Below are 24814 nucleotides of genomic sequence, written 5' to 3'. Positions count from 1 at the left end.
TTGCCTGCAGGACATACGCAACGCGAGTAGTGACGGGGAGGTTGCGCGCGGCAAATAAAGTGCTTTAGCAGCTTGAGCTTACGTTCACCCTGTACTTTCATAATGAAGGTAAGTTACGCTTGAAAGTAATGTTTTCGTTATATCTACAATTGCGGACCTGACAATCCTGATCTTGCACCCATTCATCTTTGCATTTAACACTCCGAAACATTTGCTTGAAAATTTTCCCCGCACAATTATCGCACCCCCAAACTTTGCATTGATTTTCAGGGAAAAAAAGTGCGAGGATTACGCGAGTAAATATGGTAATTCAAGGAAGCTAGCTACTGATATGCCACAAGCCCTTATAAATTCTTACGATGAGAACGATGAAGAAGAATTTCCTGTGAATAAACCCTGGAGTTGTGAGTTAGCGCTGGTCCTGTTGTTTTCTTCACTTGTCCCCGTCTTTTGCGCTATTTTCCCTTAAGTACAGTAAAACCTCGTTAATTCGAACTCTGTTTATTCGAAATCCCGCGTAATTCGAAGGTTTTCGGCGGTCCCAACAGTTTGTATGCAAATTTTGCCGGATAATTTGAACAGCCAGCGCGCCCTCATCCGGATAATATGTCAATTTAAGCCATGGCCTCCGTGATTTTTCCATAGTGCCAGTCTCTGAGGCCAGTATAGTTGCCGGAGTGGAAGCCAGGCGGCACTTTAAATCAACTTCCTGTTTCCGGTGCTTTGTTGTGCCTCAGTGATCTGCACCGGTTTTGGGGGCTAGCTTTAGTTGACAAAGCAACAAGCAGGTGCCACTAGGTCAAAAATTTTCTGGTTCCGTTTCCGTTTTCGTTGTTTGTCTCGCTTGTGGCAGGCACTGCTCGTTGTTCTTTATTGTTCGGTGCCGCGACCAGGCGAGTACTGTGCTCTGCTAGTTCTTGACCACGTGCGCGGTGTTGGTGTTAAGAAAATGCCGAAGTACAGAACTCTGACTCTCTGCCAGAAAGTGTGCCTAATTGAGGAGGCTGAAAAATGGACGAGCTCCAAAACGCAGTTGGCGGAAAAGCACAAGGTGCCTTTATCGACCCTTTCGACTATATTGAAAAATAAGACGAAGATCCTCGAGGCCTACGGGAAGACGCATTCGACGAAGCGGACAAGGATTCGTTTTCCTACGTATCCGGACGTTGAAGACGCCTTGATAAAGTGGCTTCAGCATGCAAATGCAGCACACCTGCCTGTGAACGGCACGCTGCTGCGCGAAAAGGCCGATGAGCTTGCACTGCGGCTGGGCCATGAAGCATTTAAGTGCAGCAACGGCTGGTTGTCCAGATTTAAAGACCGCAATAACCTCAAATTCGTGACAGTGTGCGGCGAAAGCGGGAGCGTCGACCCAAATGTTGTCGAGAATTGGAAAAGGCATACATTGGCTCCGCTGCTTCAGCAGTACGCGGAGGACGATGTTTACAACATGGACGAGGCCGCATTGTTTTACAAAATGCTGCCTACGAAGACGTTTGCCCCAAAGGATGCGGTAGTCACGGGAAAAAAACAACCCAAGGACAGAATAACCATTCTGTTTGGTGCGAATATGTCCGGCAGTCACAAACTGCCGCTGCTGATCATAGGAAAAGTGGAGAAGCCTCGGTGCTTCAAGAACGCACGACTTCCTCCTAAAGATGACGTGCTGTACAGAAGCAACAAAAAGGCTTGGATGACGGCAGCGCTGTTCGAGGAGTACGTGAGGCACCTTGACCGTAAGTTTGCTGCCGCGGGACGAAAAGTTGTTTTTGTTGTTGACAACTGCCCAGCCCACGCCGACATCCAGAACTTGACAGCAGTTAGGCTTGTCTTCCTGCCGCCGAATGTTACAGCTCTGTCGCAGCCTATGGACCAAGGCGTTATTCTGCAAGCGAGGAAGATTTATCGCTGCCATTTACTTAAAAGGATCTTGTTGTGCTACGACAACAGTAAGCAATATTCCGTGGACCTACTGGGTGCCATTTGCCTAATCGTGTACGCCTGGAAGCAGGTGGAGGGAGATATGATCAGGCGTTGCGTTATGCACGCCGGTTTTTCCAAGCAACAAGATGTCAGTCCCGAGGATGCATCTGATGCCAGCTGCACACTGGATGATGAAGGAGAGTTATTGTGTGCGTGCATGACCGACTTCGACGAAGAAAGCGGCGACGGGAGCAACGGATTGACCTTTGCGGACTATTTGAGCGCCGAACTTGATGCCCAAACGTCGTATGCCGACTTGGAAGGAGAAATATGTGACAACGGGCCTTCCAGCGAAGTTGAAGGCGATGTTGAGCCCGCCCGAGCACCAGCTTTAGCTGCAGTCGTCGAGTCGCTGAACGTTGTGCACAGTTTTGTGGAGTGTAGCGGCGGTAACAGCGAATTGCTGCGCACTGTAAGCAGACTGGAGGACGCAGCCTACGGTGCGGCTAACTACCGCGCCAAGCAGTCGCGCATCGATGACTACTTCAAGTGACCGTTTTTCAGGCGAAATAAAGGCGCAGTATTGATACAGCCACGTTTTGTACATTTATTTCTCGTTTTTCGTCCATTTTTGATAAATCGAAAACCCGGTTAATTCGTTGATTTTTCGCGGTCCGACGGACTTCGAATTAACGAGGTTCCACTGTATGTATCACCAACTCGCCCGTCTTGCCATCGTGTTGAATGTCAGCCAATTCTGTCACACTTTCTTGCACACTTGTGCTTTCCTCGGTCGAATGTAGTAAGGTTCATCGCCTACATATCCTTGTGAGTCATGATCAGTCCCTCAGCTTGCTGAAGTATTATGCCTGGTGTGCACAAAGCCTGCACTAACCCTGCACAATGTATGGCACTGGGTTTCAGATACACTGAACGTCCCCGGATGCGGTGCTTAGTTGCAAAGATGTTGCAGAGACCAGAAGCCCGCATGCAAGAATGTGCCTCGCGGTCCCCACCTTGTACTACATAAGCGTCAAAAATTTTCTGCACACAACGTGAAAATGATGTACACTTCGAGCTCACTGCGAGGCTACCCGAGTAAGCCTGTTTCACATGCACGCGCAAACGATCGCGATTTCTTGCAACAACAACACAAATAACTGTTTTGAGCCGACACAGCAGATTGAGTGGGTAGAACGACGAGGTTCCAACTAGTTGGAAATTTTTCACCTCACCCTGCCAAGATTCACAGCACTTAGGCACGAATCTTACGGGATGGTGCAGAGCGACGCATGCTAATGCATTTTAAACACTTGTTGTCCTTCCCTATGCCCCCACCCTCATCACTGTGAAACTAATAATATTTCTGAATACAAGAGAAAAAAATACATATACGCACCTAATTTCATTACGATATCTCTAATAATAAAAATTTTCATATTGAGACCAGTGCCTTCCTTATAACCATTTTGAAAATAACCACACGGCTGCCGCTTTTGCTTTGCAAGTGAAAACAATAGCCAAGAGACACTAGCCAAACAGGGTCACTCAATAAAAATGATACCTTTGCACAAAAGAAGCTATGAACAAATTGTTACTAAAGAAACAGTTTTTCTGTGCTTTTCCCCATAAGCAACGAAGATCCACGGCAGAGAGAGGGCAGGACAAGTCCGCTTGTCGAAAAATGCTGGCGGGCCAACTGCATTTCATACGCGAATGCGTTGTGGAATTAACTGCAGCCACATGGCTCCTCATGAATGCCATTAAACAGTCAAGCGCCATTAAAACAAAACACTGTATATAACAAAGAAATGGCTATTTCCCTTGGAAGCTCCCATAAAGGCCATGTATCTGATGTCTCATTTTTAATGAACGAATGCATATAATGAACTCCAACTGAACAGCACTGGCCATTTCATACTGAGCATTTCGTTTTGTAAAGCCGCTCATCGCCTTTGTGCCCATCTGAGACAGCAAGCAAACTACACTCGAGCCCACTTATAACGAACATGAGCGTCATGCGGCATCTGTTCGTTATATCCGGAGTTCATAGTAAGTGGACCACAGCTTTAAAGACAGTTGCTTGTCAAAACACAAAATTTTTTCTTTGCGAAAACGTCCGCAATGGACGTCTGTTTTTGCAGCGCAGATCCGATGAGGGAGGTTTCCAGTTTATTTTAAGCAGAAGCGTGCTATCGCCGAGGCCCTTTGCATAGACAAGTTGTCTGAGGCTGTCTATGTAGCTCTTGCTTATCGGTGCTGGCTCCGAAGTTTCATCCTCATCTGATTCCTCCGCATCACTCTCGTCGCGCACTTCAGAAACGATACCCTCGTCCATGCAAGGTTCCGCAGTGTCGGCATCATCATCGACAGAAATACAATCATTCCAACCAATGTCATGACCTCCCATGCAGGAGTCTACGACGCGCTGCCACAAATCACCGCCGGGCTGGTCATCTTCCGAAGCATCAGGCTCGGCATCAGACACTGTCGGCGAAGCCGGCCTTGTGGAAGCAGTTCCGCTCGCCAGTGGCCGTCACCTCCGCCTGAGGCCACTTTCATCATTTCTACCGCTGAATACAATGGAAATGGGCGTAGTGTTCCCGTCCGCCATCCCCAATTACAACCAGGGCCCGAGATTTGCGAAGGCAACAAAACGTCTGCACCGCAACTAGAGTGACAAAAGCGCGCGATGGGGTAGACGTGCAACGTGCACAGGCGGCAATCAAGCCAATCAAGCTAAAGATACAAACGCACAGCGCCAGCGGAGAGACCAATGAGGGGCGTCCGTGAGCGTCAGCGCTGCCACCTCTTGGCTCCCACGAAAGGCCTGCTTCACGGAGCGTGGCCTCTGCGATCGGCACCGGCAGTGGCACGGTTGATCGCAGAGGCCATGCGCTGATTTGCAAGAGAGTGAGAATATGGGAGCGGAGTTGCGAGGAGGGGCGGGAGGGCGATCTTGGAAGGCGTGTCGGCGGGGAAAGGATAGCTCGCTTGAGAGCGGCACGAAACGGGGCAGGCAGTTCGCCTGCAATGAGCCTCGGGGAAAACATACCACACACCGGGCGCACAAAGGAGTCGGAGGCAGGTTGTCTCACATCGCGGCGCTGGGTTTACGCCATCCGTTTGCTGTAACCGATCAGCAGGGTTTAATGACGTTCGTTATACGTGTGATGTTGTGCCACTAAAACAATGTATATTTTGACGGTCGCGCTCAGGTCTCGCTCGTTATAAGCGAAAGTTCATCTTTAGTGGGGCCGTTATATGTGGGCTGACTGTACCATGAATAACCCACTCTTAAAAGCTGCACAAAACCTACAAAAAACTTTTCCTGCCTCGAGCGGGGCCCACATGCCGTACATTACTCCGAACGATATATCGGCTTCAGCATGGCAGAATTTTGATGTGGCCGGACTCATCTTCACCAAAAATTGGGGATGTCGGCTGCTGAACGATGTTGTGCAGATTAGTACACGCATCCTACTGCACTTTGCCAAGTGCCTCCGTCTGCCTACAAGTTCTTCATGCAGCTGCCTATAAGTACTTCATGCACAGATTTAATCAAGTAGTCAAATCTGCGCGTGAAGAACTTATAGGCAGCTGCGCCTCACAGGCATTACTACTGCATATCAGCTTCCCGAAAAGTAGGGGTGTGCGAATATCGAAATTTTCGAATACGAATCAAATGCGAATATGAAGAAAAAATGGCTTCGAATATTGAATCGAATATCAAATATCTGGTCAGCACAAAAAATAAATTCAGAAAAGATAAACAAGCAAAAATTGTTGCTCACAGTTTTTTCAAAATAGTGTATGGCCTTTGCAGCTGAAATAAACAAAACTAGACTGCCTGAGCACCGTATAAAAAAAAAGAAACGATGTGTGCAAAATGTATACTACTTAATTGAACTGCATAACAGTATCCAACCTGTAATGTGGTCAGGCAAAATGCAATCCATAACATGACAAGACTGGAAACAAAAATAACATGATGGCTAGTAATACCTCATTAATTCGGAGTTCAAAGAACTGACAGAAATGCCCAGGTTATTTGAAGGTCGATTTATAAAATGCCCCGCGGCCCCGAAAAAAAAAAAAATACCGAAAATGCGGTAGTCTTATGAGGCGGCTCTACCGTTCAAACACCTGTAATCCCGTGACGAGCACAGAGTTTCGGCGTGCTGGAAGACATCGTGAGATAAGCGAGATGGGAACGGACATTGACGTCGGAATGGGGAGACTGTTTCTAAAAAAAGGAAAAGAAATGACGAGCGACGTGTCAGTCAGCGTCTGAAAGCGGCACGGTGCTAAGATTGGACTACTGGCGAATGCGCGGGCCGACAGCTGCCATTGCAACGGGCGAGTGGCCAAGCTCAGAAACCAAAACTACGCGGCCAGGTTATTTTTTTTGACCTAGTGACAGGGGCCCTCCGAACATTGTCACGCCTGCCATTACGCCCACTTAAGAGGTGCATGAGCATGGGTTACAGTGCACCATGCAATACACGGGATTTTTACAGGATCGCTTGCCCTGTTGTGACACCTCGACTCGCCCCTTCGGGAGCCTCATGCGAAATTCCGCAAGTAGGCTTTTCTGCATAGTGTAGTTGACCAAAACAAGATGGCGGTGGTCACGCTCAGAGAGTTAAGGTGACAGAACGAATGCCATGGGTGTATGCATTAATTAGATTACATATTATGGAAGGATAAAAAAATAAACGCGCTTTCGCATTGCAATTGTTAGAAGCGGGTCATCCCCCATGTTGTTCGCAGCACGTGTGGTATGTGGGAAAGCCCACTTGCAGAATTGCGCACAAGGTCAAGCCTAGCGTCATCGGAATGCGATCGGTCCACGCGATAAACGATAGAGAAGAAAGAGAACAGGGCCTTTATATTGTTTTCCTGGAACTTTATACTCTATATTCAGATAATCTGCCCAGATATTGTGCTTTTTCAACAATCATATGTACGAAAGTCGGCGTGGTATACGATCGCTGCCGAGTATTCAGGAATTTTCGAATATTCGGAAATTCACAAATATCATTTTCCGAATACGAATATGAATTGAATATTAAACATATTCGATTCGTATTCGAAATTTCGAATATTCGCACACCCCCTACCGAAAAGGTATTCTTTCATGCAATGCATCCGTTGTGCTTTATTTGGCCCAAAAACTGACTCTCGTTTTCTGTGCACGAAAACCGACCGTCAAAGCCACTGCACATCACACACAACGTCAACGTGACCTCCCATGAAAGGCTGTCACCGGTTGGTGCACAGCCAAGACAGCATCCTGACGTTACCTAAGCACCGTAGACAAAGAAATCAACGTGTCTGCAAGTACACATTTGGCTTAGTTTGGTTTGGTTTGGTTGGACTTATGGTGGTTTAATGTCCCAAAGTGAGTCAGGCTATGAGGGACGCCACAGTAAGGGCTCCGGAAATTTCGACCACCTAGGCTTCTTTAAAGGGGCTGCGAAACACCGCTTCAACGGATTCCAGTTATACTTCAGATGGATTCGTTATGTCACACAAATGCTGACTCAAAAAGAATTACGAGAATCGATGCATAGGAACGGGAGTTATTCAATGAACAAATTTAAAAATACAAGCAAACAAAATGCTGTCCTCAACCCGATTTTCGCACAGCTTCCCATTCCCATTTCACTCTTCCAATGACGACACCGAGAGCAACCAATCAAAACAGCCTATCTTAGCACGTGGCGGAAGTTTGCACTCCATGGTTGCCTGTCCTCTGTAACTCGTTCATGCCAAGGCTGGCAGCGCCGTTCGCATGGTTACAACAACCATGTGAACGCCCAGCTGGCCCAGCGATGCTTCATCGTCACGTCGACGGCGCAGAAGGGAACACTGACCAGTGACGTTCCCTTACTTATAGATCCGAACTCGAGCGCGAGAAACTGCGACGGTGTGACAGCCTGCACAAGATATCAGACACATTTAGCATAGCGCGTGCCGCTACTGCTTACCGCCAACCATCGCCCGTCGCTAGCGCGCTGGTTGGCCACGGCGAGCAAGGAGCATGCGCTGTTGATGGGAACGTGGCGCCATCTGCCGCCACCGTCCGGTGATTCTCCACACACTGACGATGCGCACTGCCTGCTAAATGTGAAACGAACGCATCCTTCCTTGGGACTGAAACGAACGCTTATAGAGTGCAATGGCTCAATCGGATCGATTCCACAAAGCCACTCTCAGATGCATAGAGAGTAGCCATAAGTGTTTAGTGCTAGGTCGTAGGATGTTTACAGAGAGTGTGGAGAACCTGTTTCCCCCCTCTGTTTCGATGCGGCCCATCTTCATCGTCGGCCGTCGGGACGGACAGCCCCCGACTGGGCGAGGAGGGAAGTCTCCCTCATGGGGGAAAGGGAACGGCAACGGGAGCGCCACCTCGTAGGTTTTGCAGAATTCTGCGGAACCGGAGAGAGTCCCTTCGGGATCCGGCCAGCGTCGTAAGCGGTTGGAGCCGCAGGCTCCCGTCACCTTCCGCGGCAGGCGCACGGGGATCCGTTGTGCCTTGCCGCTGGACTTCTGGCTCCAGGCAGCGAAGCGGGCGCAGCAAACGCGCGCTCTGGTCGCCTTCCCCGGCAAATGCTACGGAATGGCTTTGCCTCAAGAATGAGGCGCGCACGGGAGAACCCGGCCGCCCTTATCGGCGCATACAAACATTCGCCGCCGATACCTCCGAACCTCCGAAGTCGCGTCCCTGCCCCAGCCGGTAAGTCGGAAGTCCTTCTTACGTAGCCTTCTATTTCCGAGGAATGCCTCGTTGATGTTGTAGCTAGCTGGCTTGCTCTGTGTATTGATTGCAAGTGTAATAAATAGCCTATGAGTGTTAACGCTGTGTTGTCCCTTCCCTTTGTCCCTTGAGCACGAACCCCTCCGCGGTTAGCGAGCAGGAACGCTGCATCCGCGGAGTGGGATTGCGGGCGGGGCGAAAGGCTTTGTCCCCCCGTATTTCCACAAGAGGCGCAAAGTGCTTCGATGGAAAAAGTAGCCAGTGCCTTCAAGAGGCTCCCTTTAGCTTAAATTCCGCTTTATTCGACTGATTTTTCGATTCCCCTTGAAGCCTGAATTAATGAGGCTCCCCATACACACATTATATGGTGGCTTGGCTACTGGCGGCAGTGCCGCAGCGAGTGCGAATGGAGTCCGAAGAATCAAGCAATCACTTGCAATGCGTCCAAAATTTCAGGCGCTCTTACATACTGCCTCTATGGCACATGTGATGGTGCCAAGAAAAATGGTTTATGGGGGTTTAACGTCCCAAGGCGACTCAGGCTATGAGGGACGCTGTAGTGAACGGCTCCGATAATTTCGACCACCTAGGGTTCTGCACTGACATTGCACAGCACACGGGCCTCTAGAATCTCTCCTCCATCGAAATTTGCGGCCGTAATTGAGCCCGCGTATTTTGGGTCAGCCGCCGAGCGCCATAACCGCTGAGCAACCACGGCGGCTCAGGTGCCACGAAAAAGTCAGAATAATCAAGTTCATCGCGCTTGATTATTCAAGCTCTCCGAATTTTCAGTCATCGACTGCACTGCCTTATTTCGTATTTCTCAAGCTCTGGCCTCAGAAACAAAAAACTCCATGCATATCGCGCACATTTCTTTTGGGTCACAATGCTAGCATACATGCAGAGCATGTGTGGACAAATGCTCTGCATTTACACTAGCATCACGCCGTAGCCTAACGAGTTGACAAGAGCTGAGACAAAAAAATCGGGTCATCCCAGTTTCCCACACGACAGCACAAGGTGCAAACAGCCCAGCAGGCCCACAGCAGCTCAGAGGCATCTCCCACAGTTTTCATGGCAGCCGTGTGAAAACCTCTGGCCGACATCCTCCCCATGAGACTTCTCACCTCAGATCCTGCAGGATGTCCTTGGCATTGTACATGGTGATCAGCGATGTGGTGGCTGCCGGGATGATGATGATGGGTGTCCGCGACACTGCACAAGAGGTTTGTTCAAGGGTGTCAGTGTGCATGCCCCAACAGCACCCGAAGCACACTGCGAATAATCCCCACTGCCCTGAGCATCACAGAGGTAAATGGGCATCAAAGACAGGGGAAGCAAGATAGCCTGAAATGTCAAGCCTGCATGCACACACCCTGAGCAGCTTAGCAAGCAACTGTCGTGAGTTTCACAGCCGAGGCATAAACCTCAAGAGCCACCCTTTGTTGCTCAGGCGCAAAGACCGTGGATAAGCACAGGGCACCTCTTCTGCTCTACTGTGGCAAAGACAGCAGCCACAGAACCAACAGAGGAGCACAGCTGAGCACCATGCCATGCCTAAGTGCCATTCGTATAGTGAAAGGTCAGTGTGCATACAGTCATTCCAATTTTCTCTGCTCATTGTCATGATAGCAAACTATGTCCTTACCAGTACCATGGCCTTTATGGCTCTTAAAAAAAAAGAGCCCAACACATGCCCACTAGTTGTTAGCTTTACAGCACTGTAGCCTGATAAGTACACCGCTTAATAGCAAGAAAGTGCAAATATTGGAAACTTGGAATAGTCTGCAAATTGTATTTGCTATTCAAGTCTCCTAACCATTCAGAAATTGTGCATTTCTTGTTCATCTGAACTCGTGGCGAAAAACTGCGATATTTCCAAATGGCAGCATTTTGCACTTGTCACAGGAGTTAACTTCCTCGCTCTTCATTGGATCTACTGTCAGTGCGCAGCAAATGCCTGCTCAGGATTTGATGCCTTGCGTTGATAATCAATGCGCTGATGGCCGCCATGGCACGGCCACTGTGCAGTCACAAAATGTTCATGGTGCTTTCAATCAGTCATAAGAGTGATGGGCCTACTTGAAGGCATTTGAAAGGTGCTTTCCTAAGAGCACTAGACAGCTTGATTTTCAGAAACTGACAGGAAATTACTCAAATGATGGTCCGCATCCTTAATCTTATTGGTGCCACTGATGCAGTTCCATCGCCTCTATGAGGCAAGCAAACATTTTTCCTTATCCTACATAGCCTAAAGGACGACTTGAAGAGACGAAAGTGGTCACTGCACATATAGTGCACAGGTGCCGCAGCTTACCTCCCCCCCCCCCCCCGCTATATTCTGCAAGCTGCCACATCAAAAATGGTATACAAGCACTGCCGCCCATTCTTCGTTAGCGCATTCACGGCCAATCGTCAGCTGCACTTCAGAGAATGGCCACGGGGGCTCTCAACAGTGAAGAAGTTTTAGCATGCAAGGACTGGCCCTACCGCAAGTGTTTTTGCCACGTGCTGGTGATCAGCCACACCACAAAGACACATGACATGCACCATATCATGCATACCATGCTAGTGAGTGCTAGCTGTTTATAAACGCTACAATTTTTGACCGCGAGTTCAGAGCATCAGGAAAATCTGTGATTTTCAAATGTTCACCCATTCCAATTCTTCAAACAAAAAATCTGTGTGGGACTCAAATCGAGCAGAAGCTTCTATTCACATATTCAAAATATTTCCATGTCCCTGTTCTCTGTGACACTTGTGGAAGAACCGTGCAGCCAACATTTGAAAGCATCAGTTTCAGTTTTGGTTCTACTCTCACCAAAGTTTTCCAATTACTTTTTGCGCTAGTGAGCAGCAAAGCCTAGACTTTGTAGCTGCATGCAGCCCGATTTGCCATTTGGCACAGTTTGGCACAGTACTTCCAGCACTGCATGTACAGCTGAAACAGCAGAGCATGAGGCCTATAGCAAATTATGCTGATGATGAGTGAAAACAAAATTTATCTGCAATGTCTCTGCTTCTTTCCATAGCTGTGCTGAGTGGAAAAGCATTTGTCTCTGGTTTGAACTACACGTACTGGTATTTCCCAACCAAAAATTTGACATTTGCACACCTAGCAAGCAAGCAGGCTATTTATAGAGCCCTTTTTAAAGGGGCCCCGAAACACATTTTCAGTGCATTGTTTTGCCTGTTGGTTGCACAGAATGAGTTATAGTGATGCTATTAGCATCGGCCGTACCACGTATACTGTGGGTTTTAATAATTAATTTTAATTAGCTCGCAAAAACAGATTCTTGGCGCTGACGGTGTCACCATACAGTGGCAGTTTTTAGCAGCGGATATGACATCACTTTGTGCGAGCTTGATGATTGGACAGAGTAAATATACTGCAAATTGGGTTAATAACTAGAGATACGTTTTTTCAAGTTTTTGTGTTTTATATTACATTAACAAAACCAGCTTGTTTGCCCTAGATAAAAGCACTGTAAAGCAAGTAAAACAAAAACACGCCACCAGAGGCACTGGCTGCTTTTTTGCATCGAAGGACTTTGCGCCTCTCTGTAAACATCCTACGACCTAGCACTAAACACTTATGACTACTCTATATGTATCTGAGCGCGGCTTTGCGGAATCGATCCGATCGAGTCATTGAACTCTATAAGCGTTCGTTTCGGTCCCAAGGAAGGATGCGTTCGTTTCACATTTAGCAGGCAGTGCGCATCGTCAGTTTGTGGAGAAACACCAGGCGGTGTTCCCGTCAACAGCGCGCGCTCCTTGCTCGCCATGACCAACCAGCGCGCTAGGAGCGCCGGGCGATGGTTGGCGGTAAGCAGTAGCGGCACGCGCTATGCTAAATGGGTCTGATATCTTGTGCAGGCTGTCACACCGTCGCAGTTTCTCGCGCTCGAGTTCGGATCCATAAGTAAGGGAACGTCACTGATCAGTGTTCCCTTCTGCGCCGTCAACATGACGGTGAAGCATCGCTGGGCCAGCTGGGCGTTCACATGGTTGTTGTAACCATGCGAACGGCGCTGCCAGCCTTGGCATGAACGAGTTACAGAGAACAGGCAACCATGGAGTGCAAACTTCCGCCACGTGCTAAGATAGGCTGTTTTGATTGGTCGCACTAAGTGTCATCATTGGGACAGTGAAATGGGAATGGGAAGCCGCGCGAAAATCGAGTTGAGGGCAGCATTTTGTTTGCTTGTATTTTGAAATTTCTTCATTGAATAACTCCTGTTCCTATGCATCAATTCTCCTAATAAAGAATCCATCTGAAGCGTAACTGGCATCTGTTCAAGCGGTGTTTCGCAGCCCCTTTAAGGCAATCCGCAACACCGCTGCTGGAGCTGCCTTCTGCACAACTTCTTAAAAACACATGGACACGTGCTGCCAGTTTTAAACATAAGTCATGCTAATGGACGGATGGTGCACCTGTACTGACAGTAAAGAGCAGCCTAGTGGCAGCACATTCTAGAGATCCCAACAGCTGCAGGAGGAAGCCTGCTGTTTCCCCCGTCTGCAACTGGGGGCATCTGTTTTCCATGACAAACTTCCCAAATATTCCCTCAGTGTCTGCCACAACTCCACACACATTCAATGTCATTCTGTGCTACAGTTTAAAAGCTGACAAGGAAAGCAGCGAAGCATATTGGCAGCACAAAACGACACTGAAGAAAGAAAACCAGCGCAAAAGACGGAGACACAGAACAGGAACACAGGACGACGCTGGACTATCGACTGCATTTATTTCAGAAACGATCACATTTATACCCTTCAGTACCACGCCACGCTTGCGCACACATGACATATTGACAAGAAAAGGTAGATTGCAGCATCAGAGACAAACATCAGGAGCTCAACCACTGTGCGACATGTTAGGTTAAGGAGTTCAAAAATCTTACTTCTTTATCCAATAGACTAACCGTCGTGTCACTTACACATCAATCTGCTTCTTTAACGATATGGTATGCCTCTAGAATTTCGCGTTGACTCTTAGTTTTACCACGGCCAAAAATTGAAGCCTTCTTGAAGAGCGGAGTGCATTTATGCTTCCTGCAATGTTTAGGCAAATTCGCCCTGTCATCTGTGGAAAGCGACCTTTCGTGGTCTCTGAGCAGGGTGTTAAGACAGCGGCCAGTCTGCCCAATGTACATATTCCTGCAGGATAAACGTATGCAGTACACTATCTGGGTGGCACAGGTGACGTATTTGAATTCATGATTGATTGTGCACTGTGAAATTTTACTCTTCCTATCGTCAATTCTTGTGCACATACTGGCCAGTTTTCGCGTGGCTGAAAAGACTACATCGACACCGTTCCTACTCGCGACCTTCTTTATGTTGTGTGAAAGTGCGTGCAAGTAGGGCATAACTTCACACTTTCTTTTGTCCTTCCTTTCTTCCATCACCTTAGGTTTGGCTTTCATTTTTTTTAGAAGCTTTTCAGACACACCTTTGGTAACATGCTTAGGAAAGCCTACTTCTGTTAGTCTTTGCTCTTGCTGCAGAAAGCTTTCTTGTTCAGTATGGAAGCAGCTTTTCTGTAGCGCGTTACTGAGGCATAAGGTTGCAATAGCCCTTTTGGTAAGTTTGGAGTGGCAGGAGCTGTAAGGAAGTAAGACTTTCTTGGTTCGTGGGGCGTAGGTCCAGCAAAGGTGTCTATTGCAATTTAAAGTTAAAACGAGGTCTAAAAATCTAATACAACTGTCGTCTGGTAATTTGTGGGTAAAAGTCAATGAGCTAGGGCACGAAATAAGGCAATCTAAAACACTAGCCGCCACATCCTGCAGATTGTCATTGGGTAAAACTTTCAAAAGTACTAAAAAATCATCAACATAACGGAACACCTTTGCCACCTGGTTCATGTCCAATTTTTCTTCTAAGTTTGATACCTTACTGAAAGAAAAATTGGACATGAACCATGTGGCAGAACTTTTACAAATTCAGTTACAAATTACTCGTGGCACCAAATAAGCTCTTAATTTGCCCAGTTGTTCCCAGATGCACAGCGAACAAAATGCAATAAACAGCCTGACTCTGAAAAATGGTGTCATGACCCCTTCAAAGCACATCTGCATCGCGGGGGTCTTCCAGACTAGTGGTTTGAGGAAACAGCGTTACTACCATTAACTAAAAAAAAAAAACATCTAAATAACAGACATTAGCAAGATATGTTTTGCCCAATCAAAATTTCAGCCTTTTATTTTTTGTGATTTTTCTCCTACCTATAAACAAGAATGCTCAAGTTCAATAGTCTGTTAAACATAGTGCTGGTAAGAGTTCGGCTTTTCCAAGTGCATGAAGCTTGAACCTTAAAAAACCCAGAGCAAAGGCAGAGACAATCGATAAATACTGCAGTAACAAACAACGAGCATCAGAAACAGGTTCACGTTCATTCATAAGAAGCCAAGTGCTCTGAGATTGGTTCGCATGAACATTAGCTCTAAAAAAATGTTCTGCGTGCTGCGTAAGGAAGTGATCATTTCAATGCCTCCATGGCTTCATTTCAATGCTAAAGTTTTCAAGAAACCTGCTGCAAAGCAAGTGAAGCTTAAAGAAATCCATGTGGCCAGATTTGTTTTGGAACACCACAACTCTCAATGGTCGAAAATAGGTAAAAAAACAGGATTTTTTTAATCTTCATGTTTTCGCAATCCTGAAGTCTTTCCACAGCTATCTACCAATTTTTGTTAAAAGAACACTGCCAAATTCATGCGTTATAGCATTGCAAAGACATGAATCCACGAGCACGGCCCTTTATACAGTGAACTCTCACTTGAGTGAACTTCCAAGGGACTGAAGGAAATAGTTCACTTAAGGGGGGACACGACCTTTAAAAACTGAAAAATCACAAGAAAGTCGATTTTCGGAAAAGAATATATTCCGGCTGTATGTGTTAAAAACTACCTTTTCTATAATTATCAATGTCTAATTCCTCGTGAAAATATTGAAAATTAAATATAAAACATGCCACGGCGAGCCACAAGACGCGAGCAAGCGCCGAAAATGCCCCAACTACGCGCGCATGCCATTCCTTTCCCGCTGAACCGAGCACCGTCATTTTGGTCTTGTTTTGTTCGTGAATTCTTGCACTTTTCTTTGCTGCCAGCGGTGGCGGCAGCGTGCTCGAGGCGTGGCTAGCTTTTCATTGGGGGCCTCGCGGCAGCTTTTGAGTTTCCCGCGTCTGAAATCCGAGGCTATGATTGGACCAAGCGGGTGCTCCTCGAGAATGCGGGGAAACAGGCAGCTGCTATTGGCTGCTGCGCGCGCTGACGCAATGGTCTCCGCTGGCTCCCCCCGGCATGTCGCCTGCTGCAGCTTCTTGCTCTCCTTTGTGCGGTGTGTTCGCCTTTCGCCATTTTTGCTATCGCAGTCTTTACAGTCTGCCGCCGTGCCCTTCTATCAGTTTCGTGCAGCCTGTTGATAGTTGCGTGGTCAGTCACAATGCCTACAACGAAATTCAAGACGCGACACGCGTTCGGTGCACGGAAGCATTCTATGAGGTCCATCCGCATGGCGAAGCGCGCTGGCAACGACTGCACTGATGCTACCAGTGTCCTAGGACCTGCTACAACGGTACAAGACGAATGCGTCGCCGCATCCAGCAACGTACAACCTTCTGCTTCATCGGCACAAGAATGCGTGGTTTCAAGTGCGCCTGGTGACCCGAGCCAATCGACATCAGCGGCCTTCAGCTCCGGTCCCGCATCTCCTCCTAAGAGCGAGAACGCGTCGTCCACCGTTCGCTTGACAACACATTTCTTGACACCCGAGGAGATAGAGGCGGTGGAGGCACAACGTGCTGCCGTTCAGGATCAACTTGGCGCCATGCTAGCCACACACAGAAAGTTTCAAGCCAAGACGCCCGATCCTGGACCCGCCAGCGCTACAACTGAAGGCGGGAAATTTTGCCTTGTGCAAATGGATGTGCTGGGTGACCTGCTCTCCAGCACCTTGTGCCAGCATTGCCTTGCAAGTGGGTTGAAAATTCAAGAAGGCACTAAACTTGGACTGGCAACAAAACTTGAGTTGATGTGCCCACGTTGTGGGATTGTTGCGAGTGCGTGGAATTCTGCGCGCCAGAACGAAGGACAGGCTTTTGAAGTCAATATTCGAGCAATTATGGCGATGAAGCAAATAGGGAAGGGCCAGACAGCTCTCAATGACTTCTGGGCAGCAATGAACGTGTCGCACAGAGGTCTTCACCATCGGACATTTCAAAAGCACTAGAAGACCTTCAGGGACCCAGAGGCTAAGTGCATGGAAAAGTTCTACGCCGGATCTGCAACTGCGGTAAAAGAAGCCTACAAGCAGATGGACCCAGGCTTTTCCAGGGACATTACTGTCATTTATTATGGGACCTGGCACAAGCGTGGTCACACGTCCCACATTGGAGTTGGGGCGATCATTGAATACCACACGGGCCTCATCTTGGATGCTGTAGTTCTATCAAACCAGTGCCTTGGTAGTCAGATAGGTCCGAAACTTGAGGACTCGGACTCCTTAAGCTGGCACTGATGCAAACTCCGGGAGGATGGAGGTGGAGGCAGCCCTGATTCTCTTTGCACGTTCTGTCAGAAAACACAACCTCCATTATGAAACACTAGTGTCTGACGGTGACAGTGCCACTTTCCCTGCCCTTGTACAAGACAACATTTATTTATTTATTTATTATTTATTTACAAATACTGCAGGCCCTATTCGGGCCAAAGCATGGCCTTGTTCCCATCGTAAAAGAAGAGTGCCTGAACCACATCCGAAAAAGAATGGGGACTGCAGTGCGCAATCTTGTCCAGAAAAGTGAAAGCCACCAGGAGGCAAGGGCAGGCTTACAAAGGCCGTCATTGATAAATTAACAGGCTACTATGGCTGGGCACTCAGGAACAATTCTAATGATGTGGCTGCCATGCAGCGTGCAGTGACGGCATCATACCACTTCAACTCACTTCAACGTCACTTCAACTGAAGCAGCGCCTCATCATGAACTTGAAGGTGCCGACTAATGGTGCCGGCATAAGGCTGCTGCGGCAAAAGGAGCAGCCCAGCCGAAACATGCGTACAATCTTCCAGGCTACGTTGCTGAAGCTATGCTGCCTATATATGAGCGCCTCTCGCAGGATTCTCTGCTCCGACGCTGCCTGGGAGCGAAGACCCAAAACGCATCAGAGTCTTTTCACTCAGTCCTGTGGTCCCTGATACCCAAGGAGTGACACGCATCTTTAATTGCTGTGGAGACAGCACTGCATGAAGCAGTGCTAAGGTATAACACTGGATGCTGAAGGGCCACAAAAGAAGTCTCTGTGTCGGTGGGGCTCACACCTGGCCACCTAGCCATCCAGTGAGCGGCTGAGAAAGATGCCCTGCGCATGGGCAAGGCTGAGAAACAGAATGAAGTGACAACTCAGAGGCGGCAAAAAAAAAAAAAGAAACAGCACAGAGACAGCTCCAACTATTCAGCAGGATCGTTTTAGACCCGGAAATGTCTCAACTTTCGAGGGCCATTTTCTTAGAATTATTTTTTTCTTCTATGGCTGCTCATCCCAGCATATCTCAGAAACCACTCATCGGATTTTCATGTGGTTTTCTTTTTATCCTCTACATAAATAAATTTTTGAGGGCAAGAAAAGCCCATTTATTGGAGATATTGTGTTTGGAATTGTTGATAAATAAAATTTGGTTCAATTAGTGCATGCCTAAATAGTAAATAAATTCAGCACTGTGCTAAAAATTTTTACCAAAGAAATGTAGAAGGGCCTAGTTGCCTGAGGTGCCTATCCAGGAATTATCATAATTAATTTCACAGTGCCAACACATTCTGCAAATTCTCCTGGCCTGTCCCAAAGAACCCATGTAAACCACCTTGATATTCTCCTGTAATTTGAGAACCAGTGGGCACAACTATATGAAACTTGGCAGTTCTTCAGATGTTCATGCTATGAGCCTACCCTGAAAATTTCATCAAGATATCTTAAGAAAAAAAAAGTTTGTGCTCTCTCAATTTTTTGCCTGGTGTGGCTGCTAGGGAAAGCCATATCTTAGGAACCACTTATCAGAATTTCATGGGGTTTCTTTTATACCATACCTGAATAAATTTCTCAGAGCAAGACAAGCCTGCTTTTTTAAGATATTGTCTCTGGAATTTGTAATAAACAATTAAATTTTTGTTAATGCAGGTCTAATTAGTAACACTAAATTCAGGGCTGTGCTAAAAATTTTCAGCAAGAAAATTTAGAAAAAGGGCCTTGTCTTGCCCTGGGGTACCTATCCAGGAATGACTATGCTGAATTTCACAGTGCCAGCACATTTTGCAAATTCTCCAGGCATATCCCAAGGAACCCATGTAAACCACCTTGATATACTCCTGTAACTTGAGCCGCCGCGGTGGCTGAGTGGTTATGGCGCTCGGCTGCCGGCCCGAAAGACGCGGGTTCGATCCCGGCCGCGGTGGTCGAATTTCGATGGAGGAGAAATTCTAGAGGCCCGTGTGCTGTGCGATGTCAGTGCACGTTAAAGAACCCCAGGTGGTCGAAATTTCCGGAGCCCTTCACTACGGCGTCTCTCATAGCCTGAGTTGCTTTGGGACGTTAAACCCCTACAAACCAAACCAAAACCAAATCCTGTAACTTGAGAACCAGCGGGCAGAGTTCCATGAAACTTGGTAGTTCTTCAAATGCTTGTGCTACAAGCTTACCCTGAAATATTCATCCAGATATCTCAAGAAATAAAAAAGTTGATGCTCAAGGGTAGCCTCCACCCTTAACTGAAAGTTCACTAAACTGAATATTTACTAGACCACCATAAGGAATGGCATACAGAGTCAAAAGTTTGAAGTGCAATTCATGGAGCATAAGACATGGCATCGATAGTGTTAAAAATGTGTGAAATGGAATTTATACATATCAACAAGTACAAGGTGCATAACAGTTATAATGCAGCCTTTCTCACTTTGAAAAAATCTGTAATCTTCTTCTGCACTTGTACATTTAAAGCACAGGAAGTAACAAAACTGTCCAAAGAGTCAATGTTTTTGTACACTACTTCTGGCACAGCTTGCTGTTGAGACACAAAGTCTCTCAACTTTCCAATGTACCCTACAACCTCAGCAAGAGTTATAAGGCTTGAAACTGGCTCTGCAGTTGCCTCTTCTTCGTCGCACTCTTCTTCTTCAGGACGAACACTGGAAACAATCTCCAGATCCGTCTGTCCGGCACTGGTAATCAGTGCACTGTCACACTGTGCATAGTCTCCAAACAAAGTACTATTGCTTTCGACCTCCAGCTGATGACAGAACCGTCCTTATCGCGGAGTCTATCATCTCGTCACGCTGTTCCTCAGGCTCGCATTCATTGCTCAGGGGGGAAAGGCCAGATTTCTGCCAGCAGTTTCTAATGGTAGCCGAAGTTACTGACCACCAGGAACCTGCCGCCATCTCGGCCGCCTGCCTGACGTTGATGGGGGCATTGCTGCCAACCCTCAGATTGATCAAAATCTGCTGAACCAGCCGCCGTCGGTACTCCACCTTCAAGTTTTGAATGATACCCAGGTCGAGTGGTTGAAGCACAGCCGTGCAGTTAGGCGGAAGGTATTCGACACGCACGTTGCTGAAATGGACATCAACAAGGTGGGCTGAGCAACTGTCCACTATCAGAAGAATGTTTCTCTTTGCCTTCCTCATTTCTTCGTTCAGGGTCAGGAGCCATTCGCTGAATATATTCCTGGTCATCCATGTCTTCTGGTTGCTTTTATAGGTACATGGCAGTGAAGGGAGACCTTTAAAACATCGTGGTTTCGCGTATTTCCCTATCACTAGCGGCTTGAGCTTCTGGGTGCCACTGGCGTTGCAGCACAAGAGCACAGTAACTCTAACCTTTGACTGCTTCCCGCCTTTGCAACTGTCATCCTTGAAAGCCATTGCCTTGTTTGGAATTCCAGAGTCCGATAAAACATACCAGTCTCATTCGCGTTGTAAACGTCGTCAGGTGAATATCCGATAATGACATCGCGAAGTTTTTCATCCCTCCAGGTTCTCGCTGCCTCTTGGTCAGCATCCTTGCTTTCGCCGCAAATCGTTTTCCACACAATCCCATCACTATGCCGAAATCGTGTAAGCCAACCACTGCTTGCTTCGAAGCCGCAAACATCCAGAAGAAGAGCAAATTCCTTCGCTTTGCCCTGTATCATCGGACCGGACACTGGAATGTTTTGGGATCGTAGGTCACGAAGCCATACCACAACAGCATCATCCACTTCTTTGAAGTACCCCGTGCAGAGTCGTTTCCTGGCGGGATTCATCGAAGTTTCTCCTTCAAGCTTCGATTTTTGTTTCACAATCGTTGACAACGTCGACGATGCAATTCCATAGTCCTTCGCAACATCCACTTGCCTTTGACCGTTGTCCAGGCGCTGAAGGATTTCCAGCTTGTCCGAGAGAGACAACCGCTTCCGTTTCATCGCACTCATCTCGAAAGTGGGCACGCGAATTGCCGTTGTTACTTAAAACTGGAAGGCTGAACGGAGCCAATGAAAAACGTACCACGTGGGTTGTTTGTGTGCACACGCGGAACCGACGAGACTGGAAAGAGACGACGACCATGCCAGGACTAGCCGGTCGGAAAAAAAAACACACATCAAGTGGTTTATGGTGTGGCAGATCGCCGCTTTGCTCTGGCGGCGCTGTAAGCGCCAGCGATGTTACTTTGTTGATGGCCTTTGAGATCACATGCACGCTCGTTTCGCGCAGGTGATCTCGGAGGCCATGCCTCATCGCCGTTCGTCTTCCGCGACGCCGCTTTGCCCCAGGGGCGCTGTAGCGCCAGTGACGTTACACTGCAGCTGGAGCGGCGGTTTGATGAGAGAGGGCATCGGTTGCTCCTGCAGTGCAGGGCGCAAAACTTCCTTGAACTAATCGGAAAAATAAGCCTGGGTACTCTGAGCGAGTTCGTTAAACTGAAATATTGACTGTTCCGAAATTCGTTTCAGTGAAACCTTTTTGCATAGAATCTATAAAAAAACTGCCGGGGATTTTTAAAAAGTTCGTTACTCTGAAATATTAGATAGACCGACGTTCGTACAACTGAGAGTTTACTGTATTGGGGTCAAATCACATCGAACTTTGGTCACCCGTAGATCAAGAAATACGCACTCTGCCCATACCATTTTGGTTTCCTTTGGAAGGCCACGATCCAGGCTTCCACAAATGAGAAAACAGTAAGTGGACATGGAAAAGCCCCAATGGTAAGACTAAGAATGAAACAGACTTCATACTAGGCGCTCACCCTGGCATCGTGCAAGATGTGGAGGTCCTCGGAAAGGTACATTGTAGCGACCACGGGATGGCGAGGTCTCAAATTAGCTTAGGCTTGAAGACGGACGAAAGAAATTAGTGAAGCGGAAGCCGATTAACGAGTTAGCGACAAGAGGGATGTAAAGGAATTCAGGATACCGCTGAGGAAGACAATCTAAATGTACAAAAAATTAACGATAATCCTTACGCAGTGTGCAGTAGAAGTAGGCCGCAGGATGGTTTGGCAGGATACCGGCAAGCTATCTCAGGTGATGAAAAACCTGATTAAGAAACGCCAAAGCATGAAAGCATCAAACCCCACAGACACTCGAGGACAGCGAGGTAGACACAGACACTCGAGGACAGCGAGGTATGTGATCTGCTGTCACAGCCAAACCTCCGCCCCTCCCCCTGGTTGAAGGTCATCGTCAAGCAGTGACCTTGAGTTCTGCATGCAGAGAGTAGAGCGTTTCGCTCTAACAAACTACACAAGGACAAGATCCTACAAATTCACCCTTTCTGCACAAAATGCACTAAAAGATCTGCTTTGAAGAATGCTTGCTGGCAGCCGGCACTCAGCTGTGTCAGGCCAGGGCACTGATGAGGCCAGCAAAGCCAGCACACAACAGCATTAAGTTGTTTTTATGCTCAAGACCCTATGGGCTGGTTTGTGCCAGAACAACACCTTGGACAGAGAATGCACCGGCCACTGAAAGTGAGACTTCGTCCACCAATGCATTCCCTACATCACCGGGTACAAAGAAAGTGCGATCCCCTTCCAAATGGCAATTAGGCATGCAAATGATATTCCATGCCATTAGGGGGCTGTGACCTGCCCACTATGTAATTGGTCCTTCAAAGACACTGGCACCTGATGAAAACTCACGCTCAATGTTCAGGTTGCGTGCAATAAAATGAGACTACAGTCGACTCCCGATAATTGTAATTCTCGGTTAAGCAGAAGTGAAGTGTGAAAGTGTAGAAGTGAATAAGCGCTCGCGGAGTGCTCATTTGCCGTTGAAGGTAACATGAAAGAAGCGTTAGGGCACAGTACAGCTTGCAGAACTTGCTTTCAACAACAGCGTGACCTGGCAAGAAAAGGCAGACCAAGAGTATTTTTCTCAACAAATTTTACTTCGCGACTAATAAAGATGCTGTTTTAGTGTTTTGTGATTAATTGGAAGTTCGTTTAATTCAAATTTTTTTGCAGTCCCCGTGAGCTTCATATTAATGAGAGTCTACTGTACTTTCCTCTTAGCCAAGAAAATACTTAAGTTGTCACCCTGAATACCAATAACCTGTTTCAAGAAAATTGGAAGCCATCTGTTAATAAAAGTCCAAAGCACAATAACAGTTAAACCTGGTTAAAATGAAATTGAGAAAAACGAGATTTTTCGTTACATCCAGGTTTTCGATAAAAGGGGCTGCGAAACACGGCTTGAACGGATGCCGGTTACACTTCAGATGGACTCTTTATGTCACACAGATGCTGGCTCAAAAAGAATTACGAGAATCGATGCCTAGGAACGGGAGTTATTCAATGAAGAAATTTCAAAATACAAGCAAACAAAATGCTGCCCTCAACTCGATTTTCGCGCAGCTTCCCATTCCCATTTCACTCTCCCAATGACGACACTTAGTGCGACCAATCAAAACAGCCTATCTTAGCACGTGGCGGAAGTTTGCACTCCATGGTTGCCTGTTCTCTGTAACTCGTTCATGCCAAGGCTGGCAGCGCCGTTCGCATGGTTACAACAACCATGTGAACGCCCAGATGACCCAGCGATGCTTCATCGTCACGTCGACGGCGCAGAAGGGAACACTGATCAGTGGCGTTCCCTTACTTATGGATCCGAACTCGAGCATGAGATACTGCGACGGTGTGACAGCCTGCGCAAGATATCAGACCCATTTAGCATAGCGCGTGCCGCTACTGCTTACCGCCAACCATCGCCCGGCGCTCCTAGCACGCTGGTTGGTCATGGCGAGCAAGGAGTGCGCGATGTTGACGGGAACGTGGCGCCATCTGGCGCCACCGCCTGGTGTTTCTCCACAAACTGACGATGCGCACTGCCTGCTAAATGTGAAACGAATGCATCCTTCCTTGGGACCGATACGAACGCTTATAGAGTTCAATGGCTCGATCGGATCGATTCCGCAACGCTGCTCTCAGATGCATAGAGAGTAGCCATAAGTGTTTAGTGCTAGGTAGTAGGATGTTTACAGAGAGGCGCAAAGTCCTTCGATGCAAAAAAGCAGCCAGTGCCTCTGGTGGCGTGTTTTTGTTTTACTTGCTTTACAGTGCTTTTATCTAGGGCAAACAAGTTGATTTCGTTAATGTAATATAAAACACACAAACTTGACAAAACATATCTCTAGTAATTAACACAATTTACAGTATATTTACACTTTGTCCAATCATCAAGCTCCCACTAAGTGATATATCCGCTGCTAAAAACCGCCCCAGTATGGTGACACCATCAGCGCCACAAATTTGTTTTTGCGAGCTAATTAAAATATTAAAAACCGCAGTATACATGGTACGACCGATGCTAATAGCATCACTATAACTCATTCTATGCAACCAATAGGCAAAACAATGCACCGGAAATGTGTTTCGAGGCCCCTTTAAATGCAGTTTTTGAGAAAAGAGGACTGCAGAACGGAAATTAATATAAATAAATGTAGGTGAAATCACCTTTCAAATGCTTACAGAAAACAACGTTACTTGAACTCATAAACGCGAAGAAACATTTCACGATCACGCTGATAGCGCGACTGCGGTGCTGCCCCAGGAAATGGACTCCTCACCTAGCATCGTCGGCGCCAGAATCACGCGA

General features: G+C 47.4%; 1 protein-coding gene across 2 annotated transcripts in view; it reads right to left on the bottom strand.

Annotated features, from left to right (window-relative positions):
* The window catches only part of LOC144116335 (parafibromin-like), a 198262-nt gene that overhangs the window by 96567 nt on the left and 76881 nt on the right, over positions 1 to 24814 (bottom strand). For both annotated transcript variants that reach the window (XM_077651082.1, XM_077651081.1), the window contains exon 11: positions 9814 to 9901. In XM_077651082.1, coding sequence (XP_077507208.1) covers positions 9814 to 9901 — 88 coding nt within the window. The remainder of the gene's footprint in view (positions 1 to 9813; positions 9902 to 24814) is intronic.

This window comes from Amblyomma americanum, chromosome 1, assembly GCF_052857255.1.
Source record: "Amblyomma americanum isolate KBUSLIRL-KWMA chromosome 1, ASM5285725v1, whole genome shotgun sequence".
In the NCBI taxonomy this organism is placed as follows: Eukaryota; Metazoa; Arthropoda; class Arachnida; order Ixodida; family Ixodidae; genus Amblyomma; species Amblyomma americanum.
The sequence above is the reverse complement of the archived record's forward strand: the minus strand, read 5'-3'. Positions and strand labels throughout refer to the sequence as shown.